This window comes from Suricata suricatta, chromosome 4 (genome assembly GCF_006229205.1).
Source record: "Suricata suricatta isolate VVHF042 chromosome 4, meerkat_22Aug2017_6uvM2_HiC, whole genome shotgun sequence".
NCBI classification, from domain to species: domain Eukaryota; kingdom Metazoa; phylum Chordata; class Mammalia; order Carnivora; family Herpestidae; genus Suricata; species Suricata suricatta.
In genome coordinates this window covers 55,187,557-55,210,399 of record NC_043703.1, presented here as the reverse complement: position 1 = coordinate 55,210,399, position 22,843 = coordinate 55,187,557, and the positions used below count along the sequence as shown (strand labels likewise).

The following is a 22,843-nucleotide window of genomic DNA, read 5'->3' as shown; positions in this document are numbered from 1 at the left end:
TTCTTTTTAGCAGGCACGGGAAGGAAGTACTGGGAAAATGGTCTTTCTTGTGTGAGGAAGGAGATTTAGGATTGCATATACAAATCATACAACGAAATCCCCGAGCAGTTCTCGGACGGACGACAAGCGTGTCAGTTTGCACACGGAGTCACAGTGAAATGACAGGCATCACGAGAGCATAGGAGTTAGCGTGTGGGTACCCTGGGGAAGAACCACGGGGAGGCTTAATATTCTGTATAGAAATGAACTGCTTGACATTGGGCAAGACCATTCTTTCAAAGTTTTGCCTAAAGGGCTAAATTAATTGTGTTCTGCTAGTTACCATGCCACCTGATTAAAAAAATACCACCCAACAGATCCCAAGAGTAGCAGCACATTAGGGGACAGAAAAACTATTGACAGGAGAAATGAGAGTGCATCCAAAGAATCCTTTGATGCCAGAATAGAAATATGGACAGAGCCAGAGAATGATGTCAGCTCAGCACCAAAAATTAAATCTGATCTCATGATTGTTCTACTCAGTTTTTATTGATAGGATTTTCTTTCAAGTGCCACCCTGTAAGTCATCACTCTTCTTCCTTTTTGACCTCCCCCCCTCCACCCCCAAAGAGAAAACCAAACAAACAGTGGTGATGATTACAGGGTAGCCTCAGTGCACGGCAGAGCCACATGGAAAAGCAAAGGCTGCTCTAGGTGGGAAAATCAGTGTGTCGATGGGCCAATAAGAACCTGGAAAAATCACTTGAAATGTGTTTATTAAGCAACTTAGGGCTCAGGGTGCTCATGAGACATTGCACAAAGGGGTTTTATTGTGTTACAGATTGAAGCATACAAGACAGCACCAGAAGTATTTCAGTACATCTGTGGGTTGTTTATACATAACCAAGCTTAATTAGGTCACTTCCACATACCCTGTTCTTCGCCATTCCACACAAAATCAGGAGGGAAAAGCTATCTTCAAGGAAAGAGAGTGTTTCTTGGTAGAAAATATGACTTTATTTACCAACAAAGAATATTTATAAATATACTCTTCTAACTATGTGGGTTTTCCATATTCTCAAGTCCCCTGGATTCATGGACATGTTCAGAAAAATAAGATTATCTTCTTTGTAGCCTTGATGTAGACTCTGGCATCTCAGTAAACTAGAACTATCTTCAGGAAGTTAACATTGTCATCTCCAAAATTTAAGAAATAGTACATGACACCCAGATGTACAAGGAAGCAGAGGGGAAACTGCCCAAACCTCAAGCAGGGAGTTCTCCTATTAGAAACAGAGATCTCAGAACCAGGAAGATCTTGTCCTAGACAAGATTCTAATTTTTTTTCTTTTAGTTACAAACTGGTCAATCAACATTGCTCCAAAAGTGGGTTTAGTTAATATATAATCCTGTAAGCTTACTCAGGAATAGAAGCAGCTTGTTAATGTCACTGGAAATGCCCAGGCATTAGGGAAACTACATTCTGCTAAAGAGCAATCTTATTGTTGGCTTCTGCCATAGTAACCCAAGTCCTCAGACCCAGAATGTTCTATGACTCATGGCTTTATTTGAAAACAAATACAGTCAAATCCATCAGGTTTTTGACTGCAGCTATGATGTGATGTAGCAAAAAAGCAGAAGGACTCATTACATTATTTAAAAATAGAAATGCCTTCTGGAAAATGCTTTTCTAAGAGCCTCAGAGTAGACCTAGCACGGAGCAAAAGGCAAAACTATGCGGAAGTGATGTGCAAGTGAATCCTCCAGGTGGCGCTCTAACAGCAGTGGCCCCTCCTTCCCCAGCACCCCCCACCTCCTTCCCAGTCAGCAGCGCAGAGGGGCTTGCTCAGGGTCGAAGAGGGTGACCACCCTCCCACTGCAGGAAACAAGGGGAATCCAACCGAGTGGTCAGCAAAGCAGTCATTCACTGATGATGTTTTTCAACTTGGTCAATAATGGTATTATTAAAGACTTTTATAGACCAATTTGAGCCCCCAAATGCTGATTTTCTGTCTTCTCTGCAAGGTGGCTCCATTACATATCAATTGTCCAGTCCTGAATTAGGATCCAACACTGACCCAAAGTAAAAAGACTACCATATGCTAAATCCCCTCTGCTCCTGTTCTGGCATTTTCTTCCACTCTACCCAGGGCAGCAAAGCTCATAGGGAGAGAGAGAAGGACTGCATAGCGCTCCTGTGGGCACTATGTGAATGAGAAAGCACAAGGTCTGGATACACTCTGTGGTCACTGGTTTTCAGGAAGCGAGAGAGATTATTTAATGGGAGCTGCATTCTATAAAGTGTGTGCTTTGGGAAAACCTGACTTGTAGCATTCAGCTTCAAAATTCGAGAGATTACTAAAGAGATGTCAGGGACAGAAGCTGGCAAAACAGAGGCTTGGAGGGAGGAAGGCCCCTGCGATGGCTCAGGGTGACACAGCAGAGTGTTTGTTTGGACGCACATGCAGGGGTTATGCGGACAGAGCATTCCAGCGGTAAGTGATATAGATCAGCACTATAAAGAGAATATGGACAAGACAGAAGCTTATAAGGTCCCTGGAGCGAAGGGCAGAAGTTGGTTGTGGGGGTTTCTCCCCAAGGGCCAGCAGAGTGTCAACAGTCTTTCGAATGTGACGAAAGTCCAAGTGCAGGATGTCATACGGAGAGCAGAGGTCGGCCTATTCCGTGGGCAGCCATTAGAACAGAAAGAGACAGTGCATACAATTAAAAATACACAGAAGAAGAGCTGGAAAGAAGCACACATTTTTGGTTACTAGCAAATGGCAAGAGTAACCCCTTATTTCAAGCAGGTAAAACCCATCGAAGATTTTTTTATTCTGTTACTAAAGAAAAGTAGCATACCCAAAGTGTTTTTTGCAAATAGCACAAGGAAATCCTTCACCCACAAACCCACTGCTAAGGAACAGCACACTCTGGAACTGGATGCTGGTGGTGTCCAATTTTAATACCCAAGTGGTATCACGTGCTCACCAATAGCATAACAGCGAGAGCTTTTTGCTAGGGACACTCAGGACATAACCTAAATACAAACTTCCCGGCTGAATCTCCACCTGTCCTCACCATTCTCATTGTATTTTTTCCGCCCTAGCTTATGAAGACTCAATGCATATAAAGTATTCCTCTCTGAAAGGGAACTCATACACCTGACTTCTTTTTGTCTGAGGGTTCCTGATAGACTCCAGGGAATTCTGGTTCTACTTATGTTCCTACATGTGTCCGAAAGCACGTAACGTTTCATGGTGTTGCAGGCACACATAAACCAAAAGTCTGAAGGAGGCTTCTTAGATGTGTAGTCAGAATAAAGGTACATCCCCACATGGGATTATGGCGCAAATTTATTCATCACTAAACACATATGGAAGGGACAGGTCTTCTGAGTCAGCATCTGAATATCTGTTCTTGTCAGGAGCAAACAGCTTCCTGATACACTGACTTCCTGAACTGGAAAGGACTACAGAGTAACATTAACAGCGATTATATGAAAGTAGTTTTGTGTCCATATTAAACAAGACTCGAAAATATTTAAGACATAGTGCATAAACAGCAGCTTTGTTTGAAATCTGGCAAAACATTAAAAAAAATATACATATACAATATATATTTTGTAGCATACTTTGCTACAGTTTTCCCCTTAGCCTCACTGGCAAATCACAGAGCCACTGAAAGCTTCTAAGACCAAGACTCAGTCTTGTTTGTATCCTCTGAAGTTAGCTTGATGCCCTCATACAGAGAAATACTATAATATCATGCAGGATGAATAAGATTAAAAACATTCTAATTTATGAAGGTAGAGACGATGCTCATAAGACTTTTTAAAGACAGTAAGTCATGTTAGATCTATTCGGATCATGCAGCTTTTCGCAGGGGCTTTGGGGGACTTGAGCTACCACTCTTATTTTCCCAGGAAATTAAAACAGCTACACACAGATTTGATTTCACTGGGAGAGAGACGCTGGTCAAAGATTAGCAGATGGGGAAAGGAACGAAGGAATGAAGCGTTATTGCAATAAGAATTTCTATTGCAATGTTGTGCTTAACCAGTGAAATCTGTACAAAGTGGACTTAAGACAAGGCATCCACAAACTGAAATGCGAATATACACAAATGTGGGGATTTCCATCACCAAAGCAAATCCTTCTGCCTCCAGTCTGTACTGTAAGTCACTTTGCAGAGCCCTAGGTAAATGTCTGGTCTTCTCCCCAGCAAGGCCACCCAAGAACTTGAATCAGAGAGTCCTTACAGGGTTCTTCCAGCACACTTCTCCCATGGGGAGCTCACACAGACCACTGCTCTCCCTCTGCGATGAATTTCGTGAGGCCATAGATTCTGGACTTACTTCAGATTAAAGCGGGTAGGGCCCGGACTCACAGCCCATGGTGGCTGGTTGAAACTAAATCGTGATCTCTAAGGGAGAAGACATCGGTGTAAGATTGTCTGGTAGGCAAAAACTGGGATCGCGGGAACACGTGGAGTGTGGGCTGCTGGGGTCCCACGTCCCACAGCCCAAACGGTCAGAGCAGCCGCTTCAGGGATGCTAGGAAACAGGGCTGAAACCGCTGGGGATGTGAATTTTCTGACACTGTGCCCACAAATTACAGTCATAACGAGAGGGACTTAGAGATTATGCATTTTTTAATCTTAAAATTAAAATAGGAAAATGCTAAAAAGGAAGAAGTGTAAAGAGGCAAAGTCACCCTGTATGACAGCATTAGTAATTACTGCAAGGCATTTGAAACAGTTAATACATTCAGAGTCCTAGAGGCAAGCGTGGATGCTAATTCCCACTACAAAGAACAGAAATCACAACTGTCAAGGTTAATATAAGAATGTGTGACTAAGCTTACTATTAAAGATTGGTTGAGCCTCTCCAAATACTATGGATGCAAACAGACATGTAGACAGATCTGGCAAAAGGTCTGGATTATAAATGTTCTGAGTGTCAAGCAGTCTAAATTCTAGGGGTTTTAGAATATATTCAATTTATTTAAATATAATTTTAGGGACACTGGGTGGCTCAGCTGTTAAGCTTCCCACTTCGGCTCAGGTCATGATCTCACAGCTTGTGACTTCGAGCCCTGCATCGGGGTCTGGTGCTACAGCTCAGAGCTGGAGCCTGCTTCAGATTCTGTCTCCGTCTCTCTCTGCCCCTCCCCTTATTACACTCGGTCTCTCAAATAAATGAACATTAAAATTTTTTTTAATAAATATAATTTTAATTTTTAAGGTCGCCAGGCTTACAAAGTAGGTTTTCTTTAAACCTAAGATCACTTATCTCAGGCATGCTGATGGTCATTCTGAGCATGTAAAGCCCTGACTGACAGGTGTAATCTGGTAGGGAGCCGAGTGAGGTGGTGAAGGGTTTTCAGAGTTTTCTCTAAACACGCAGAACTAATCGTCAATTTTATGGAGCCGGAGGGTAACTGTTATATCAGCAAGCTACTCCATCTAGAATTGTAATTTAAACGCTTTCCTAGCTGCTTTTAAAATGTTTCTTCTCAACCATGCATATATGAAAAACTGTCAGACCGCTGCCCAGAGAGACACAGAGGGGAAGGGATTCTTACCTTCTCAGTGGTAAACACACACCACCTGTAAGACAGGTGCCTGGTTTTTACAAGCCAGAGACTGGCCCTTTTAATATGTTACAAATTTTTTAAATTGCTGTTAAAAAAGTAAGTGGGTCAGTTGGCATCTCTGGTTATTCAAACTCAGAATTAACCAGTATAAATGTAAAAGTCAAATGAATGTTGTAATAAGAATCTCCTCCTAGGGGCACCTGGGTGGTTTTGTCGATTAAGTGTCTGACTCTTGATTTTAGCTCAGGTCATAATCTCTGTGCTGAAAGCAGAGAGCCTGCTTGGAATTCTCTCTCTCTCTGCTCCCTACTCTCGAATAAAGGCATTCTCTCTCTAAACAAACAAATGGACATTAAAAAAAAAGAACCTCCTCCTATCCAGAAAAGTACTTTTTAGTTATGATTTGAATGGATTCCAAAGGGGAAAAAAGAGGCATAAAAGAAAGAACTCATTTCTCCTCAAGATTACAAGGTTTCAATTTATAGAACGTCTGCCAAAAATAAAATTCAGATTAGTTACAAATTTCCTAAACCCTCAACCCTCACAGACAGTAGGAAAGTTACTACTGACACTTTCAATTACTGTATCATATTTTAAAAAACGAAAGAAAAAATGAAAGGCACTAAAGACTGGGCCATAATATCAACACAATCCTTAAGCAACATGATCATTGTTAGAAGCCAAACGCACTTTTAAGATTTAAAAAAAATATTATTTACTTATTTTTGAGAGAAAGAGAGAGCGCGAGCGTGAGCAGGGCAGGGCCAGAGAGCGAGGAGACACAGAATCTGAAGCAGGCTCCAGGCCCTAAGCTGTTAGCACAGAGTCTGACATGGGGATCAAACCCACAAACCGTGAGATCATGACCTGAGCCGAAGCTGGAGGCTTAACCGACTGAGCCACCCAGGCGGTCGTTAAGATTTTAGTTTTAACTCTGTTTGGCCGACATAGAGGCTAAGGGACACGTTATGGTCCCGCAGGCTCCTGGCGTCTGTGCTGCCCCGGCAGGCAGGTGGGGACCCCGCACTGCCAAGGTGTCTCCCATGAGAGCTGCTGCCCTTGATCCTCTTCTGTTTTCCCTCTGCAGACAGGAGTAACAAGAAGGGCTAGGCAGCTTGAAAACAAAGTGCATTTCATCTAAGTTCCCTTCTCCTCTAGGGAGAGCGAGTCTGTTAAATTAAGCTCCTTACAGAGGTCTGAGGCCAAGGCTACTTCTTTAAAACAGAGTAGAAAAGTTTCCCTGGTGAACAGAAAGTAATTCCCTATTTTCTAATACTTTTAATGCTTTGTAAATCAGAGTTCTGAACTGAGATAATGCTAAAGTGAGCCTCACATAGCTCTAAGTTTAGATCAAATAGAAAACCCCCGATAACCAATAGTGAGTCTTCTACATGAAGCATAGACGCCAAGAGTGGCCAAGCAGACTCAGAAAAGAAGCCTCAGTCTGTCCATTAATAGCTTCATGACTTGAAGTTAGATTCTGGGGAGATATAAAGAACATATCCTCAAGAAGTTGGAAGCCCACCAAGGGGAGACTGGTCTTCAAGATCAAGTCGATGCCGGCACCAGAAGTCAAAGACAAGTGCTGTCTGATTATGGGCATTAATTCCACAAGGGCCTTGGGATGGCACCCGCACCTACACCCAATCCCCAGATTTTGCAGGGCACCTGATGCACCCACAGTGAATTCGCCCACCGCCAAGCAGCTGATGGAGGAGAAGTAAGTACGGAGCTGAACTTTCATGGAGTAGGACAGCTCGAGAAAGCAGAGAGGTCTGTGACTTTCAAACTATGTTTGTCAATAGGGTGCTTCCCCCCAGCTCCCCAAGAACATCTTAGCTTAGAAATCCAATATACGCTACTGAAAAAACAGAAACTGCTCTGGCTGACGAGAGAATGATCTTCCCACTCGGCTCTCCCTCCCCTCCCACGCCCGTCATTTGAAAGACTGGGGGCTCGGAAGGATGTGGTTTATATTTACTCCTTAAATCCCAACACCTGCAGTTTGTAGAGCAGGGAACTCAGAGAGAACCGGTTCAAACCACCAGGTCTGCGGCCGCCAGCTGTGAGCGTGAGCTTAGGAAATTATTTTAACCTCTCGGGACTCCGTTTCCTCGGATATGGCAAGAAAATATTTACCTCCAACCCTCAACAGAGAGCGTCTGAGATGGGTGTACATGTATGTATAAGAAGTCCTCAGTAAATGGTTAACCGCTGCTAATTTTAAGGAATTTGCCTCAGGGCACACAACTAGTTAACAGCCTAAGTGGGGATAATCGACCCCAGACCTTATGCATTCCCTCCCTCTGCTCACAGATCCTTTCACCCTCTCACTCTTCTCCTTCCACATTATGTTCACTCAATGTGTGTCCCTTTCATTGGGGAACTGATCCCAAAACCAAAACCAAAAACCCAAGGCACTTGAAATGGACAGCAGGAAGGAAGAATGACCTACATTGAAATAAATACTGGAAGGAGGGGCGCCCGAGGGGCTCAGTTGGTTGAGTGTCCAGCTTCAGCTCAGGTGGTGATCTCAGTTTGTGGGTTTGAGCCCAGCGGCGGGCTCTGCAGTGATAGCCACGAATCACACACCAGAGCTCTGGAGTTGCCTTGCCTTCTACATACACTAACCTCCTCCAAATACCCCGAGTGGGCTGCTCGCACCACCTGCAATTCCGAATGCAGCCAATGTGAAGAAGCCACATGCATAGATCATCCACAGCAGAACCTTGCTACTGAAGCACAGACTAAAATGCTTCATGAACCTTGACCAAGCCCGAGGCACAGAGCTGGGACTCTGTCCATGGGGACTTCTAAAGAGAATATAATACACTATAACAATTGAAACAATTGTAAATGAACTTCCATCCCTTCGTGTTACTTTATTTGTAAAAATTAAACTAAATCTGCTCGGCAACCACATTCCACCCACAGGAACCTGAAAAATTATAGAAGCTGCCGACGCGGACTCCTTCTAGTTTCAAAGGGCGATTCGATTACAAAAGACAACAAACACAGGGCTTAGAGCACAGCTGTGACTTCTCATTCTCCATGGGGTGATTTGTCATTGTCAATTAGTATTTATCATAAGATACAGAATTCAATATCTCTGTGACTTGTGAGTGAGTAGATAAGTAACAGGCGAGAAGAAAGCAGAGGAAGCTTACAAACTGAGGAACTACCTATGTTTGTGACTGAGAAATCAGTGACTATTAGTGACTATTCTGTTACCCAAATCTTAAATGTGATGCAATTAAGAAAATCGAACAGCACAGGTTCTCTGTGGTTTTAGGAACCAGCCATTTCAAACGTCTGACTGTAAATGGAAATTTCTGCCATTAGGCTTGTGATAAAATTATTTTTTAGTGTAAATAATCAATTGTTTACACTACATTAAAACATAAACATGAAAATAACACTCCCTCCCCATAGTGAAAGAAGCATATCTAAGGGGAAGGAGTCATTTCACCCGCCCCCCAACTGACTCTCATATCCCCAGATGGAAGATTTCACTTCCAATCATGTATTTCTCATGCGTTCTGTGAGATTAAAGTATGTTCCTCTGAGCACACAGGGAGATCAGCAAGTTGCCTTCCACTGGCAATTTCTATTTTTCCACTAGAATATTCCTTCCTTACTTTGACACATCTGATTCAAGTTCAATTGCTAATTAACCAACAGACTTTTCCTCATGGCAAAAAGCTTCATGTAACTCTAGTCACCAGTGAAATGCTATTGGATTATCCATCAGGATGGATAATACATATTTACACACACACACAAGCATGCGTGCAACCACACATGCACATTACACACGGTGCAAACCTGAGAGTCACCTCAAATATTTAAAAAATTTCAAAAATAGCCTAAATAATATATTTCTTACTAACCATAGTTATATGGAACACTGGCAAAAAAAGGTTATTTTTTTCCCTGCAATTAAATCTTCCTGGAAATTATGAGCTACTGATTAGTGCAATGGGCACTTTGCTAGGGGCATGATTCAGAAATCATGATAAAATTTTCTCTGCATATTATGGTAATTTAATTTCCTTTTCCCTACTTTAAAAGAAAATTGTAATTACCCATCTTTACTCACAACACTTGGTGAAGGGCATTTCCATTTCATTTTGTATCGCCATAAGCCAAAAAAATTTTTTTGATGAGTTTAAAAATATCACAGGGGATTAGGTTGTAACTCATCAGTGCTTTTGGGCACAGACACAAATAATTTATCTTCTGAGACCTGGTAGGATAGTTTGGATTCACACATGGAAATCTTATTAGCCCATGGTGGTCAAATTATTAAAAAACAGTATGTGTATAAGAATTTTCACAAATACTTGAAGCTGAGAATGTATATGCAATATTAAAATGTACACATGCAATACAGACACAGATTAACACTGTTGAAAGACATTTGGATTGATCACAAAGGCATTTCATCCATTTTATAAAGACTACACTCTTTTTGAATGTGAATTTATAAGGTTTTTTTTATTAATATAGTTCTGACTAAACGATGCTTTAAGAATTCTCTTCTTGTCCTCAAATAAGATAAAAAAAATGCACCACTAACAACCCGTTACCTTTGAACCTTAACAAGCTAAAGGAGAGGGAGGGAAGGAAGGAAGGAAAGATGGGAGGGAAACAGGAAGACGGGAGGGAAGTAAGAGTTTCTCGGGTCCCATAACGAACTCCTACCACTGAGTAGAAATACGTTGCAGTGTAAATCCTTCACATACTCATAAACAGTATTTCATGACAGAGTTTGTAGTTACTTTATCCCTGGCATATTAGAAAACGAAGAAAATTTTTAAAAATGTCATCCTGTCCATTTCTGTTTATCACAATGATGATAAACTTCTCAACTTATCCCTAAATTGAGTGGATTTTGTTACTAGTCATTTTATGTTACTAATAGCAAAGCCTTTAAAAGCCCCAAAGTAGCCATCAGACTGAGGCTGAGGGTGGGTCTGAGCTTGGGAGAAAGAAAAAGTAGCCGACTACCGTTGGCCTGGCTCTAAGGAATGACAGTTGGATCTACAGTGGATTAAGGGGGTAAATGGAACTGCGAACAGTTAACAAATTATAAAGCAACATACAAACATTGTTATTATTAGCGGTGATGATTCATGATAATAATAACAATAATTACAATATTTTCAATATTGATTAGTTTGATCCACAGACCCAAAATGCAACTACACAGAATGGAAATCAACAAATTAGGAGTTCACTACAGATGTGCTTTGCATAACAGCTTTGGATAAGGAAAACCATCAGCTCCAGAACTCTACCCTATGGAACTTGCTAGAAGGCTCACTGGAGCCTCGGCAATTTTTGCTCTTGGAATAGCATATCAAGCTGATTACATTTTTTTCTCAAGTTTGGAATTTTGCATTTATTTTAACACCTTAAAGAAATTCTGTTCTCTTTTCCCTCAGTATTTACCAATACCACTTTCAGCTATTTTAATTTTACTGCAATAGAGGAATTTAAAATTTTTATATAACTTATTCAGTACTATTTCTCAAAAAAGACTGAGACTTAAAAGGATGCATTAATCTCTGCATTCACTTAGTGGACTCAAACACATATGTTAAGTCAAATCTGTACCAAAACATGGTTATTGGAACTAAGTTTGATGTTACCTCTGGTACTCCTAATTTTCGGCATGCTTCCAAAAAGTTTTCCACATTTCTTCTGCATTTGGCCATGCTAAGTTTGGGCTATAAATGCAAAGATGGAGAAATAATGAATTATTACAAGAGAAATAACTTTTTTATTAACAGTTTATTACCAAGTTGGTTTCCATATTAACTCCCAGTGCTCTTCCCCACAAGCGCCCTCCTCCATGTCCATCACCCTCCCTTCCCTTCCCCCCTCCCTCTTCAGCCCTCAGTTTGTTCTCAGGATTCAAAGGTCTCTCATGATTTGCCTCACTCTCTCTCCCCAACTCTTTTCCTCCCCTTTCCTTTTCCTATGGTCCCGTTAGGTCTCTCCTGTTAGACCTATGAGTGACAACATATGGTATCTGTCCTTCTCTGCCTGACTTATTTCACTTAGCATGACACCCTCTAGGTCCATTTTTTAATAAGAGGTTAAATCTTAACTTTTCTAAATGGTGCACACAATACATGTTCATTTAAAGGAAGAAAGCAAATAGAAGACAATAAAAATCTTCCAGAAACATCTACCTAGTGAAGAACTGTTAATATTTGGGATTATATTCTTCCAGACATTGTGTATGTGTATGTGCATGTGTGAAAAGATATACATAAACACACGTATAATCATAGATGCTTATATAAGCAGAATTTCTTATACATGCATGCAAATTTCTGCATATGTATGTGTGTATATACATATATGGATATGTACACACATGCATACTTACAATTTTTATGGGATCATACTCTTGAATAATCTGCTTTCATTCATCTACTAACATACCATAAGCATCAACTGTTCCCTCAGCAAATATATTTCTTTACGACAAGTTAAATTCAGGAGGCCAATTAATCTCCTTCTCACCAAAGCAATGGGTTTAATGAGAAAGAGGCAACAGAAGTAAACAATAAAAATGGTAAGATGTTTAGGATTTAAGCAACAGTCTCCTACAGTTGAGTTGACTGTAGTCACAGATGGCCTCTAGAAGGTGTGGGATGGAAAACGGGTAGATCTGATTCACGCATTTTGATTTCTACATGGCAAGTTTAAAAGCTTTGCTGTTGAATTTTAATAGTCTACTCTAAGTTCCCTCAAGAAGGGAGCAAGAAGAATGAATTCACGAGTCTAGGTGTGGAAGCAATATTTCATAAAGACTGATTTTGCCCTGTGAATAGCAAGTGAGAGTGAGGTGACTCTTAGTCCATTTTAGAGAGTCCACACCAGTGAGCACAAAAATTTAAGTCTGCACATTATTTATTTTTTAAAAAGGGACCCCTTATACCCTACCTTCCCGCCCCTCCAAAAAAAGAAAAAAAAAAAAAAAAGGAAAGAAAAAACGAAAGCCTGCTGGTGTGGAACCATTTAGTTTGGAGGCCAAACAAGCATTCTTCACCTTGGCTAGAGAGGAAGTGGTACCCCTCAACATGCGACTTGCCAAGGTGGGCAAGAAGCTGCTTGGTGGCTCTGCTCTCTCCCAGGCGTGTCTTAGGAAGACCACCATGTGCACCCTCTTGCATAGGGCAGGTACAGACACAGGTAATGTGACATGAGGTTACCAGAAGGCTAGGAGCTGGCCCAGGTGACAGGGCTCCAAGAGGCATTTCATCATCTGAGACCTTAGTACTTGTCTCTCCAATCCTTCAGGCCCTTATCGTCCTCTGTGTACTAAGGACTTAGGGGGGCTGTGTTCTGAAACTCCAAAGATGCCCCACACCATTCAAAATATTTAGGTCAGCTCAGTAAAGTCAACACAAGATATTTCCCATCGTTGGAAGTGAGGGAGGGCCCATTCTACAACTGTCGCCTGGGTTTAGGTAGAAAAGCACTGAACTACAAATAAAATAGAGGTTCAACCCCATCATTGGTCAAAGAATCAAAATTATACCTGCTTGGCATTAAAAAATGGACAAAATTAGTTTTGTGAATGAAAACTTAGAATGCTCGATGTTGACAGTAACGTGTGCAGAAGAGGCCTCCATTCTGTTGGTGCAGATACGATGGTACATATTGGGTGTTTCCACGTGTCAGATACTCCAGTAGGTGCAAGTATGCACCTGTGGAGGCAAAACACACAATTCTCAAGGTCACTTACCTCTAGTCTAGTTGGAAATACTAATAAGTTACAGGAAATTATAATTAGTATGGTAGAGGTCTGAGTGATGAGATGATTCTTAGGAGAAAAAAAATCAAGGGACAGAAATCTAACTCAGTCTGAAGGGCTTGCTGCCTGGAGCCTCTGAGGGGGAGGAGCCACGGGAGACAGCGAGGCTGCAAAATGAGATTTGGAGAGAGGGCGGGAGAGTCTTCTAGTTCAGAGGGAAGAGCCCGTGTAAACACTGAGGTAGATGATGACAGCATAGACTAGGACCAAAAGCAGGTTCCACAGCTGTAGCACAGCTGTGCTGATCAAAGGGGGCTTCGAGAACCTCCCTGAAGATTTTTAGGCAAGTGGACACTTGGAGACAGCCCATATTTCTAAAAAGGAAAACTACAACATGATAACATAAGCTAAAATATATTACAGTTGCTAAAATAGATATTTATAAAGAATTTTTGTGATGTGAAAACATATCGAGATTTTGGTAAATTTTAAACATTACTAAATAGTAAATATAAGTAACTCATAATCCAAAACAACTTCAATGCAGAAAGGATGCTAGCAGTCAGTAGAGAAGCCAAAATGCTAACAGTGGCTGTCTCTGGCTCATGGGAAAAAGGTTGATTTTATTATTTCCTCTGTATTTCTCTATTTTCCCTAGGTGGACATTCTTTCCCATTATTTCTTCAAGTAAAAAAATATTTCAAAAAGAAAATAGGTTGACAACCAAAATATTTTTAAAGGAGTGCATCATTTTTCCTGAAGGATTAGTAAACTATAAAAATGCTTACTAGATACATGATTCATATTTACTATCAATAATATAATTGTAAATTCAAACTGGAGGCTATGAGGAGTCACAGTTTCTCTCTTATAAAAATTTGAGGAAAATTATTAAATGAGAATTTGGCACATGACTCATTTATAGCTGTTTGGACCTCGTTTGTTGAAAAAACTACAAAGGTTCATAGTGGATTATAGGACAGAATTTGTTCCCCAAACTAAGGCAAGCTAGACACAAATTTGAAGAGACAAATTTATCTTTTCCCCTAATTTCTGAAACAAAAAAAGGGGTAAAATTTTCCAATGGAAAATATGCTCATAGTATAGAAAGGAAACTGACAGTTGGAATGGAATTGGCTAATCTCTCCTGCTGCCAAGAGAAAAGACAGCATCAATAAGGCCATTGTGAGGCTTTCCTGGGGGTGAGGAAGGGAGAAAAAACCTCATTATGTGATATTTTATAAGCACTGCGCCTTGAAATTAGGGGTTCTGAATTTTGAAAATCTGTTCTATAAACACTAATGACATCAATGGTTTATATTCATGTATGTACCATATGCAAGAGCCTTCTTTTTTCCTCACAAGAGCATGTTCCAAGAACAAATCAAGTTGAAGAGAGGTTAAGCACCTGCCCAGAGTCAGATAGCTTAGATCAGATAGGCAGATCTGGAGTTTGAACCCGAACGCCGCATGCATAGTAGCCCCTAAACTCTTCCACTGCTCCTAATGAACGGTGAAGAGTGTGGATAGAAATTTTTATTTTTTTTCCCACTTGTCTGAACCTGATCTAGGGCTCCAAAGACACGCTTATCCCTGACCCCCCACCCTCGTCTGAATGACCATGAAAGTGACTCCGCAGCTCTCTTCTGGATGGAAACATGCCCTGTGGCCTCCAGGTTCCGCATGCCAGTTTTGCCTCCCCCGCATTGGAGAAGAGGACTTTTAGGGTGTTGGTGGAGTTCACTCACTCCTTCCCCAGGATCTCCAGAGGACCCTGCCTGAGCAAAGTGAGGCATCAAGGGATCACTGAATTAATGTCCAAGTGACTAACCCCGACCTGACAGGTTATTGATGTCATTTATACAGAATCCACGTCTTTTCAGAGTCATCCTAAAATCCTCAGTGATTAATAAAGAGATTCCATTTAGAAGAGAAGCTACCAACCAGAAAAGCGTTCTGGAAAGACTTCTCACTGTTTAAATAACCTCTTGTGAGAAATGAAATCTTTACATCCCTACAGTCTTTAAAGTTAGCAACCTGACCAGTAATTTCTTTAACGTGATTTGCTTTACCTTTTGAAATAATTTTTTTCTGTCATTTACATATTTATATATTCTCCCTTTTTAGGTGAAAAATGTTGCTTCATTCAGAGCTTTTTCTTTTCTGTTCTTCCAGTTGTTGGGGTCCCCGGGACCCCATTGACATCTTTAACAAGCAACACCATCCCCACAGTGTGTGTCTTATGTAAAAGTCAGTTTCCCTTTATCTGGTGTTACTTACGACGGCTGGTGAGGGGACATGGATGCTTGCGACGGATCGTGGGCGGATGTGATTGACCAGGTGACAGAGGACCACACCATCCATGAGTGCGGCCCCCAGGTCTTCATGCAGGCTGACCTTGAGTCTCATCTCGATGCTCTGGGGGAGGAACCAGAGGGAAGCCAGCTGTTACCAGGCAACCGACGGTAAGATACAGTGATGGGTAGTAGGGAATTGAAACACCAACTGCATTATGGGAAGAAGAATAGGAAGACTTGGAAAACACTGCCATTATTTAAACTTTTTCAAAAAGATATTACAGAAAAAGTTCTGCTATAGAAAAAAAATTCAGCTGTGCCTACAAGTTTTAATATGTTGAGTGAAAGGAACAATTAAATTACTTCCCGAGTTGTGTTGCCTCAGCCTTGGCTATGAAAACAGAAAACCAGAATGAGGTGACCAAGAGACACCAAGCCCAGCTGGTTGTGATGGCCTTCGAGGGGCAGACGAGGGGCTGAGGGATGCTTTTCTCTCACATTATGTTTTAGCTGAGAAATCATTTTTTATTCCTTTAAAAAAAACTGAACTTTTTATCGTGAGATAATTATAAATTCATATTCCATTACAGAAATATTCTGTGTGCCCCTCACCTAGTTTCCCCCAAAGGTAACTACCTGTAAACGTAGCGCAGCGTATCACAGCCAGGATCCTGACACTGACACGGTCAGGCTCCAGACCCCTTCAGGCTACAAACGTCCCCCACGTTTGCCCTTGTACAGCCAAACCCACCCCACTCCCCCGCCAAGTACCCCTTCAGCCCTGCTGGCTTTCTCCTTTCCTTCAAAGCTCCCGGCCATGAATACCGCTCGTTTGCTATAGGTCCCTTTTTGCAGTACATCAAAGTCAATTTTTCTTTTTTCTTTAATTTTTTTAATGTTTCTTATTTATTTTTGAGAGGGAGAGAGAGAGAGAGAGAGAGAGAGAAAGAGTGAGTAAAGAGGGTCAGAGAGAGAGGGAGGTACAGAATCTGAAGCAGGCTCCAGGCTCTGAGCTTGCTGTCAGCACAGAGTCAGACGCAGGGCTCAAACCCACGAACCGTGAGATCATGACCTGAGCTGAGTCTGGATGCTTAACCGACTGAGCCACCCAGGCGCCCCCAAAGTAGATTTTCAAAAATACAGAATGCTGCCTCCATCTGAAGGCGATTATTCACTTATATACTATTTCTGGGGTACCTCACGGAGATGTTCCACCAACTCTTTCTCTTCTCTCATCTGTTCCATTTTCCTCCGAATAGTAAACTGTGGGTCTATAGATTCCAAATTTCTCTGAGGTCTTAGAAACACTGTAATAGAAAGGGGAAAAAAAAAAAACGCTTCATTAAGAGAGCCTACTGCAGGCGGCTGTGCAGGACTACTCTTATTTAAGTTAAACAAATAGTTTACCCCAAAATAACACACTAACCACTCATGGAAGCAAATTCAGATTTCACGCAGAAAGGTTGATTTGAATATTCTAAAGATTATATTTACCTTTTTTAAATTTTTTAATGTTCATTTACTTTTTTATTAAATTCTTTTAATGTTTTATTTATTTTTGAGAGAGAGGCAGAGCACAAGCAGGGGAGGGGCAGAGAGAGAAGACACAGAATCAGAAGCAGGCTCCAGGTCTGAGCTGTTAGCAGAGCCCAACATGGGGCTCGAACTCTTGAACCAGGAGATCATAACCTGACCTGAAGTCAGACGCTTAGCTGACTGAGCCACCCAGGTGCCATAATGTTCATTTATTTTTAAGAGATAGAGAGACAGAGCACAAGCTGGGGAAGACAGAGAGAGAAGGAGACACAAAATCCAAAGCAGGCTCCAGGCTCTGAGCTGTCAGCACGGAGCTTGATGTGGGGCTCAAATTCACAAACTATGAGATCATGACTTGAATTGAAGTCAGATGCTTAACCGACTGAGCCACCCAGGCGCCCTAAGGATTATATTTTCAATTTTACTGAGTTATGTAGACTAACAAAAGCTATAGTTTTGGTGACAATAAAGTGAATCCACGGGAGAGTTTGGGTCATCTCTGGAACCATGCCAGGCCACATCCCTGACAAGTGTCCCCTTTCTCTGTTTCCACTGCTTTCGTTCTAAGTGTTCATTTATACTTGGGGCTTCACAATCCTTTCATAAAGTCAAATAATTTATTCAAATAGGAGGACTCTAAAATTGTTTTACACATTAAAAATCAGGACAGGTTAATGGTTCTTTTGCCAAAATTTTTTGTAAGCCTGAGTTAAGAACTAAGTGACGATACATAGAATTACATGGTTTAAGCGTGGAGGGGAAAACTCTGCCTTCTGTCATGTCCCTGACACCGTATCCAAAAAGTCAGCTCTTTAGAGATGACCATAGGCTCCTTCCAGAAAAGTTTACCAGATTAGAAGCAGTTTAAGAGATCATCTTTGGCCTCATGTCTTTAAAATTACAACCACCAAGGGGCGCCTGGGTGGCTCAGTGGGGTGAGCGTCTGACTCTTGATTTCAGCTCAGGTCATGATCTCACATTTCATGGAATGGAGCCCCGCATTAGGCTCTGAGCTGTCAGCACTGAGCCTGCCTGCTTGGGATTCTCTGTCTCCTTCTTTCTCTGCCCCTTCTCAGCTCACTCTCCTCTCTCCCTTCTCTCTCAAAATAAATAAATTTTAAAAAATTGTAAACACCAAGAAAAGCAACTAACCACGGTGCTCCCTCTGAAAGGAAGCAAGCCTCTGGCTCCAAAGAAAACGAATATTTTAAATCTCTGAAGGAGGGGCGCCTGGGTGGCTCAGTCGGTTAAGCCTCTGCTTCGACTCAGGTCATGATTTCACGGTTCATGGGTTTGAGCCCCGCGTCGGGCTCTGTGCTGACAGCTAGCTCAGAGCCTGGAGCCTCTCTTTGGATTCTATGTGTCTCTCTCTTTCTGACCCTCCCCTGCTCATGCTGTCTCTCTCTCTCTCTCAAAAATAAATAAGAAAACATTAAAAAAAACCAACCTCTGAAGGATAACATCTTGAAAAGACTAAGAAAGAAGGCACACAATATTCTACACATGGCAGGGTGATTCTATCAAGGGTTTTAATCACTTTTTCTCATGATACAAAGCACATTCAAACTTGAATTTTTTTTCCTTGAGATTTTTATCCCATTAAGGCTCTCAGCTTCCCATGCCCACCAGAGGGAGCGGAGTGCAGCGAAGAGGCGCTGTTGGTTCCCCTTCTCACAGACTTTCAGAGTGCTCCTGTGAGGAGGCGAGGCGAGATCAGGGGGCTCTTCAGGAAATTTGGGGCAGAGAACTACTTCAATTTCAAAAACCAGTACCACAGAGAAGGCTGCATTAGTACTGCAATTCCAGTAGTTTCAATAACCATAAGTTAAATAATATAAGAAGGTCATACAACTTTTCTTCTATTCTGACAAACATTTCCTACAGGCCATTTTAAAAGCCATTTCAATTTATTAATTTTTAAGAGTGCCTGGGTGGCTCAGTTGGTTAAGTGCCCAACTTTGACTTGGGTCATTATCTCGCAGTTTGTGGGTTCGAGCACCGCCCTTCCTGGCCCCCCCCCCCCCCCGCCCCGCCTCCCCGCATGTTGGCCTCTGTGCTGACAGCTCAGAGCCTGGAGCCTGCTTCGGATTCTGTGTTTCCCTTACTCTCTGCCCCTCCCCCACTCATGCTCTGTCTGTCCGTCTCTCTGTCTCTCAAAAATAAACAAACATTAAAAAAATAAAAAATAAAATAAAAGTTAAACATGGAATCTACTCCCTATAATCAATGACTCCATGCTCACCCAACTATGTCATTTTAATCTCAACAGTAACTTTGGACCAAACCACCTTAATGAATGACTAGCATTATGCTTCTCACATCTCAGTATCTTCTTTCTAAGTCAGTTGTAGGATATCTGATTTAGCATCTGATGCTCTATGGAAGATTAGAAAGTTGACACGTCTTAATAAGCCCTTGATTTACAGTAGATGGGAGGAAGTGGGTGGTCTAATAGACACAGCACTTTCTGGAACCTCACAGAGGAGGGCAAGTCACCAGTAAAAAGAGCCAAAGACATGTCCCCAAAGGGCTGTCACCAAGACCTACAAAAACCAAACCTACAGGAGAGGAGACTAATTGTTTCAAAACTAAAGGCAAGTGCAGCCAAGGAAGTAGGGTAGAGTAGGCCAGCAGGGAGAGATGAGAAGTTCGTAGGGAAATGAGAAAGAGGTTGACAAAGCAGGAAGCATGGAAGAAATCAGAAATGCATTAAACTTGCTTTTTCATCCTATCAAGGTTTAACATAACAACCGGAAGAGATAGATATTTATGTGTAAAATTTTAGAAATAATCCACACCCCCCAAAGAATAGAAGTCAACCCAATTTCCCAAAGAAGTTCAGGAATGTGAACAGAGTTGAGTAATACAAACACTGGCCAGCAAGGGGCGCCCCAACATCATTTTAAGAAATGTAATGTTTTCTTTGGAGGTTTTCTTTCCCTTTGCCTTTTTTCTAGGGGCAATCTTATCTACTACAGCATGCTTAATATTTTCAATATGTTTTTATTGGCAGATTTCTTTTTGAATACTAAACCATCAGGAAGTTAAATTAACCATGAGCTTTGGTTTAACAGCACACAATTCAAGTATCTAAGCCTTGTTAGACCCTATGTGGATAAGATAATGCAGCGGTGTCTGGGTTTTAATGTCCTGGCATCATTTTTCATTGTAAATTCCCATGCATCTTAAAAATACAAAATGCATGCTTGGGTCATTGCTCTATGAATGTTAAGCAATCGCAGTGTTAAAACATATTGGAAATGTGTTTTTTTAAGTGGATATTTCAAATGTACCTAAAACTACTGGAAACCATGGCTATACTACTACTGGTTTTTTAAATGAATTAATTATTGTGGAACGTATGAAAAGTTAAACTTTTTAGGCTAACAGTAAATCTACAGAGCACATAAATGCTTATTTTGCCGGGTCTGTTGTGACAGAGTAGTTTTAGGACCATAATGATGGCTCTGATTACATTACCTACAGTGTTTTCTTTTCTTTCAAGTCATAGTTAAATAACACATGCGGTTACCAGACTGGACCAAGATTTCGGGAAACTGATCTCTGGAAGACTTACTCTGTTTTTTCCTTAATTTCACATCACTAAATTTTAAGAACTTCCTTACTTAATTCAGGTGAGGGATAATTTTAACTTGAGGCTATAAGGCAATATTAGGAATAGCTGCATTGTTAGTACCTATTTTTCAAATCAAACACCACCCTATTTACGTGTAAGAAATAAAGAAAGAAAAAATAAAGGGACAAGAGAGCAGAGTGAGTGTGTGTATGACTGCGCGCATGTGTGTGTGTATCTATGTGTATGACTCTGTGTGTGTGTGTGCGCGTGGGTGTGTATAGGAAGGGACCAGGTGGTTTATCTATAGACACATAGATAACTGTTTTACTATATATCTAATGAATATCAGTCTATATTATTAACCTTTATTACCTAAACTTATCTCAATGACAGATTTCTTCTCTTGATGCATGATTTGCTCATATATATAATTTATTTAGCCAGAGAGACAAATCTCTAAGCAAAGACCCTGCAAGGAATGATGAATGTATTTGTGCAGAATGTCAAATTCACCTTAGGTACAGGTCAGATTCCATGGATTTTTCCATGATCCCTACCACTTCCTTCCCTCTCCTCCTCATCCTCATCCCTGACCTGGGAATGATCTATCAATGTACAGAATTCTTTATCTGTGTCTCTCTCATGGAACTCAACACTTTCTCTTTTACAGTATAGATCTATTCCTCTCCACTATGACTCTGTGAGAGGTTATGCCTGTTTCTAATCTGTATCTCATCCTGCCCCACAAAGCAGTTTGATGGATGAAAAAAAAATGAAACATGAAAATGTTTCAAAAATTCCCTCATTCAAAGATAAGTCTATTTGGGAAGTATCTTTGCATAGATTATCCTGCCCTGATAATCAGTCATCTGAATTTTTTCCTGTCAAGAAAAATCTACCAAAGCTTGGTTTCCAAGTCGGAACCCATTAGACTCTGTAGTAAAAATTCCATAAAAGCAGATATCTTGTCTTTTTCAGAGTTTATCCATAATGATGAGCATCATGCCTAGCACAAAGTAGACATTCATCAGACACTTACAAATGTGCAAAAACACTGTTTCTCTATTTGTTGTAAGAATATTTGTTATTTTAAACCAAGAAAACCCACTGTTCAAAAAATTGCCTGAAATGCCTATGTAATGAAATGCACCCTTGGTATAGAAATTATCAGTCTATATTATTAACCTTTATTACCTAAACTTATCTCAATGACAGATTTCTTCTCTGTGGATGCATGAGGTTTTGAAATTTAGCTCTTGGTTTCTTCTTGGAAGTTAAGAGCCTAGACTGGGTCTGATGTTTAAGATACACAAATTCAAGGGCAGCAAAATACGGTGGGCTCTAAGATCCAGGAGAACGCGAATTAGAAATCTTACTGATGCATTCGGGTGCCTCCACATGAATTAGAAACATTCTCTATGCTCAAAATACTCATATTTTGACCTAGTGACTTTTACCCATTTACATAATATCAAGATCATTAATGTGCAGACTCCACGTGACACCAAAAAACTCAGCACCTCTGAGTGTGGACACAGGCAGCTATAGGCTTAAAAATACTCGGATGACTCGAGGCACAGGGTGGCTCAGTCGGCTGAGCATCTGACTTCCACTCAGGTCACGTCTCATGGTTGGTGTGTTAGAGCCCCACACTGGGCTTGCTGCTGTCACTGCAGGGCCTGCTTTGGACCCCCTGCCCCCCAACTCTTCTCTCTCTCTCTCTGCCCCTTCCCTGCTCATGCTTTCTCAAAAATAAATGAAACAGTAAAGAGAATACTCAGATGATTCTAATGTGAAGTCAGGGCTCAGAATTGCTGAAATACCTCTCCCAGCCTATTTCCTCATTTTTGCAGGGGAAAGAATACCTGGAAGTGCAAGACTATTGTAAAACCTCAGAACGTCTGTAAATTGACCCGGAATGGGAATGTCCATTCATTCATGCTCCAGTGATAATTCAAAGGCCAATCTTAAATGTATACATTAGCACCCATGAACTAATTGCAAATGAAAAAGGGACAATGATTCAAAAGAACACAGAAACAGTTTTCACTTCGAAGTGAAGGCTGTTAGGCAGGAAGGAGGC

At 41.2% G+C, this 22,843-nt stretch overlaps 1 protein-coding gene across 3 annotated transcripts in view; it reads right to left on the bottom strand.

Moving 5' to 3' along the window:
• Positions 1-22,843, bottom strand: part of LRCH1 (leucine rich repeats and calponin homology domain containing 1) — a 157,382-nt gene that overhangs the window by 8,273 nt on the left and 126,266 nt on the right. For 2 of the 3 annotated variants that reach the window (XM_029936738.1, XM_029936739.1), the window contains 3 exons: positions 16,845-16,954; positions 15,631-15,768; positions 11,231-11,308 (listed from right to left, as the gene is read on the bottom strand). In XM_029936738.1, the coding sequence (XP_029792598.1) occupies positions 11,231-11,308; positions 15,631-15,768; positions 16,845-16,954 (326 nt within the window). Of the gene's footprint in view, positions 1-738; positions 2,658-11,230; positions 11,309-15,630; positions 15,769-16,844; positions 16,955-22,843 lie in introns of those variants that run through there. The other variant, XM_029936737.1, reaches the window with a different exon arrangement.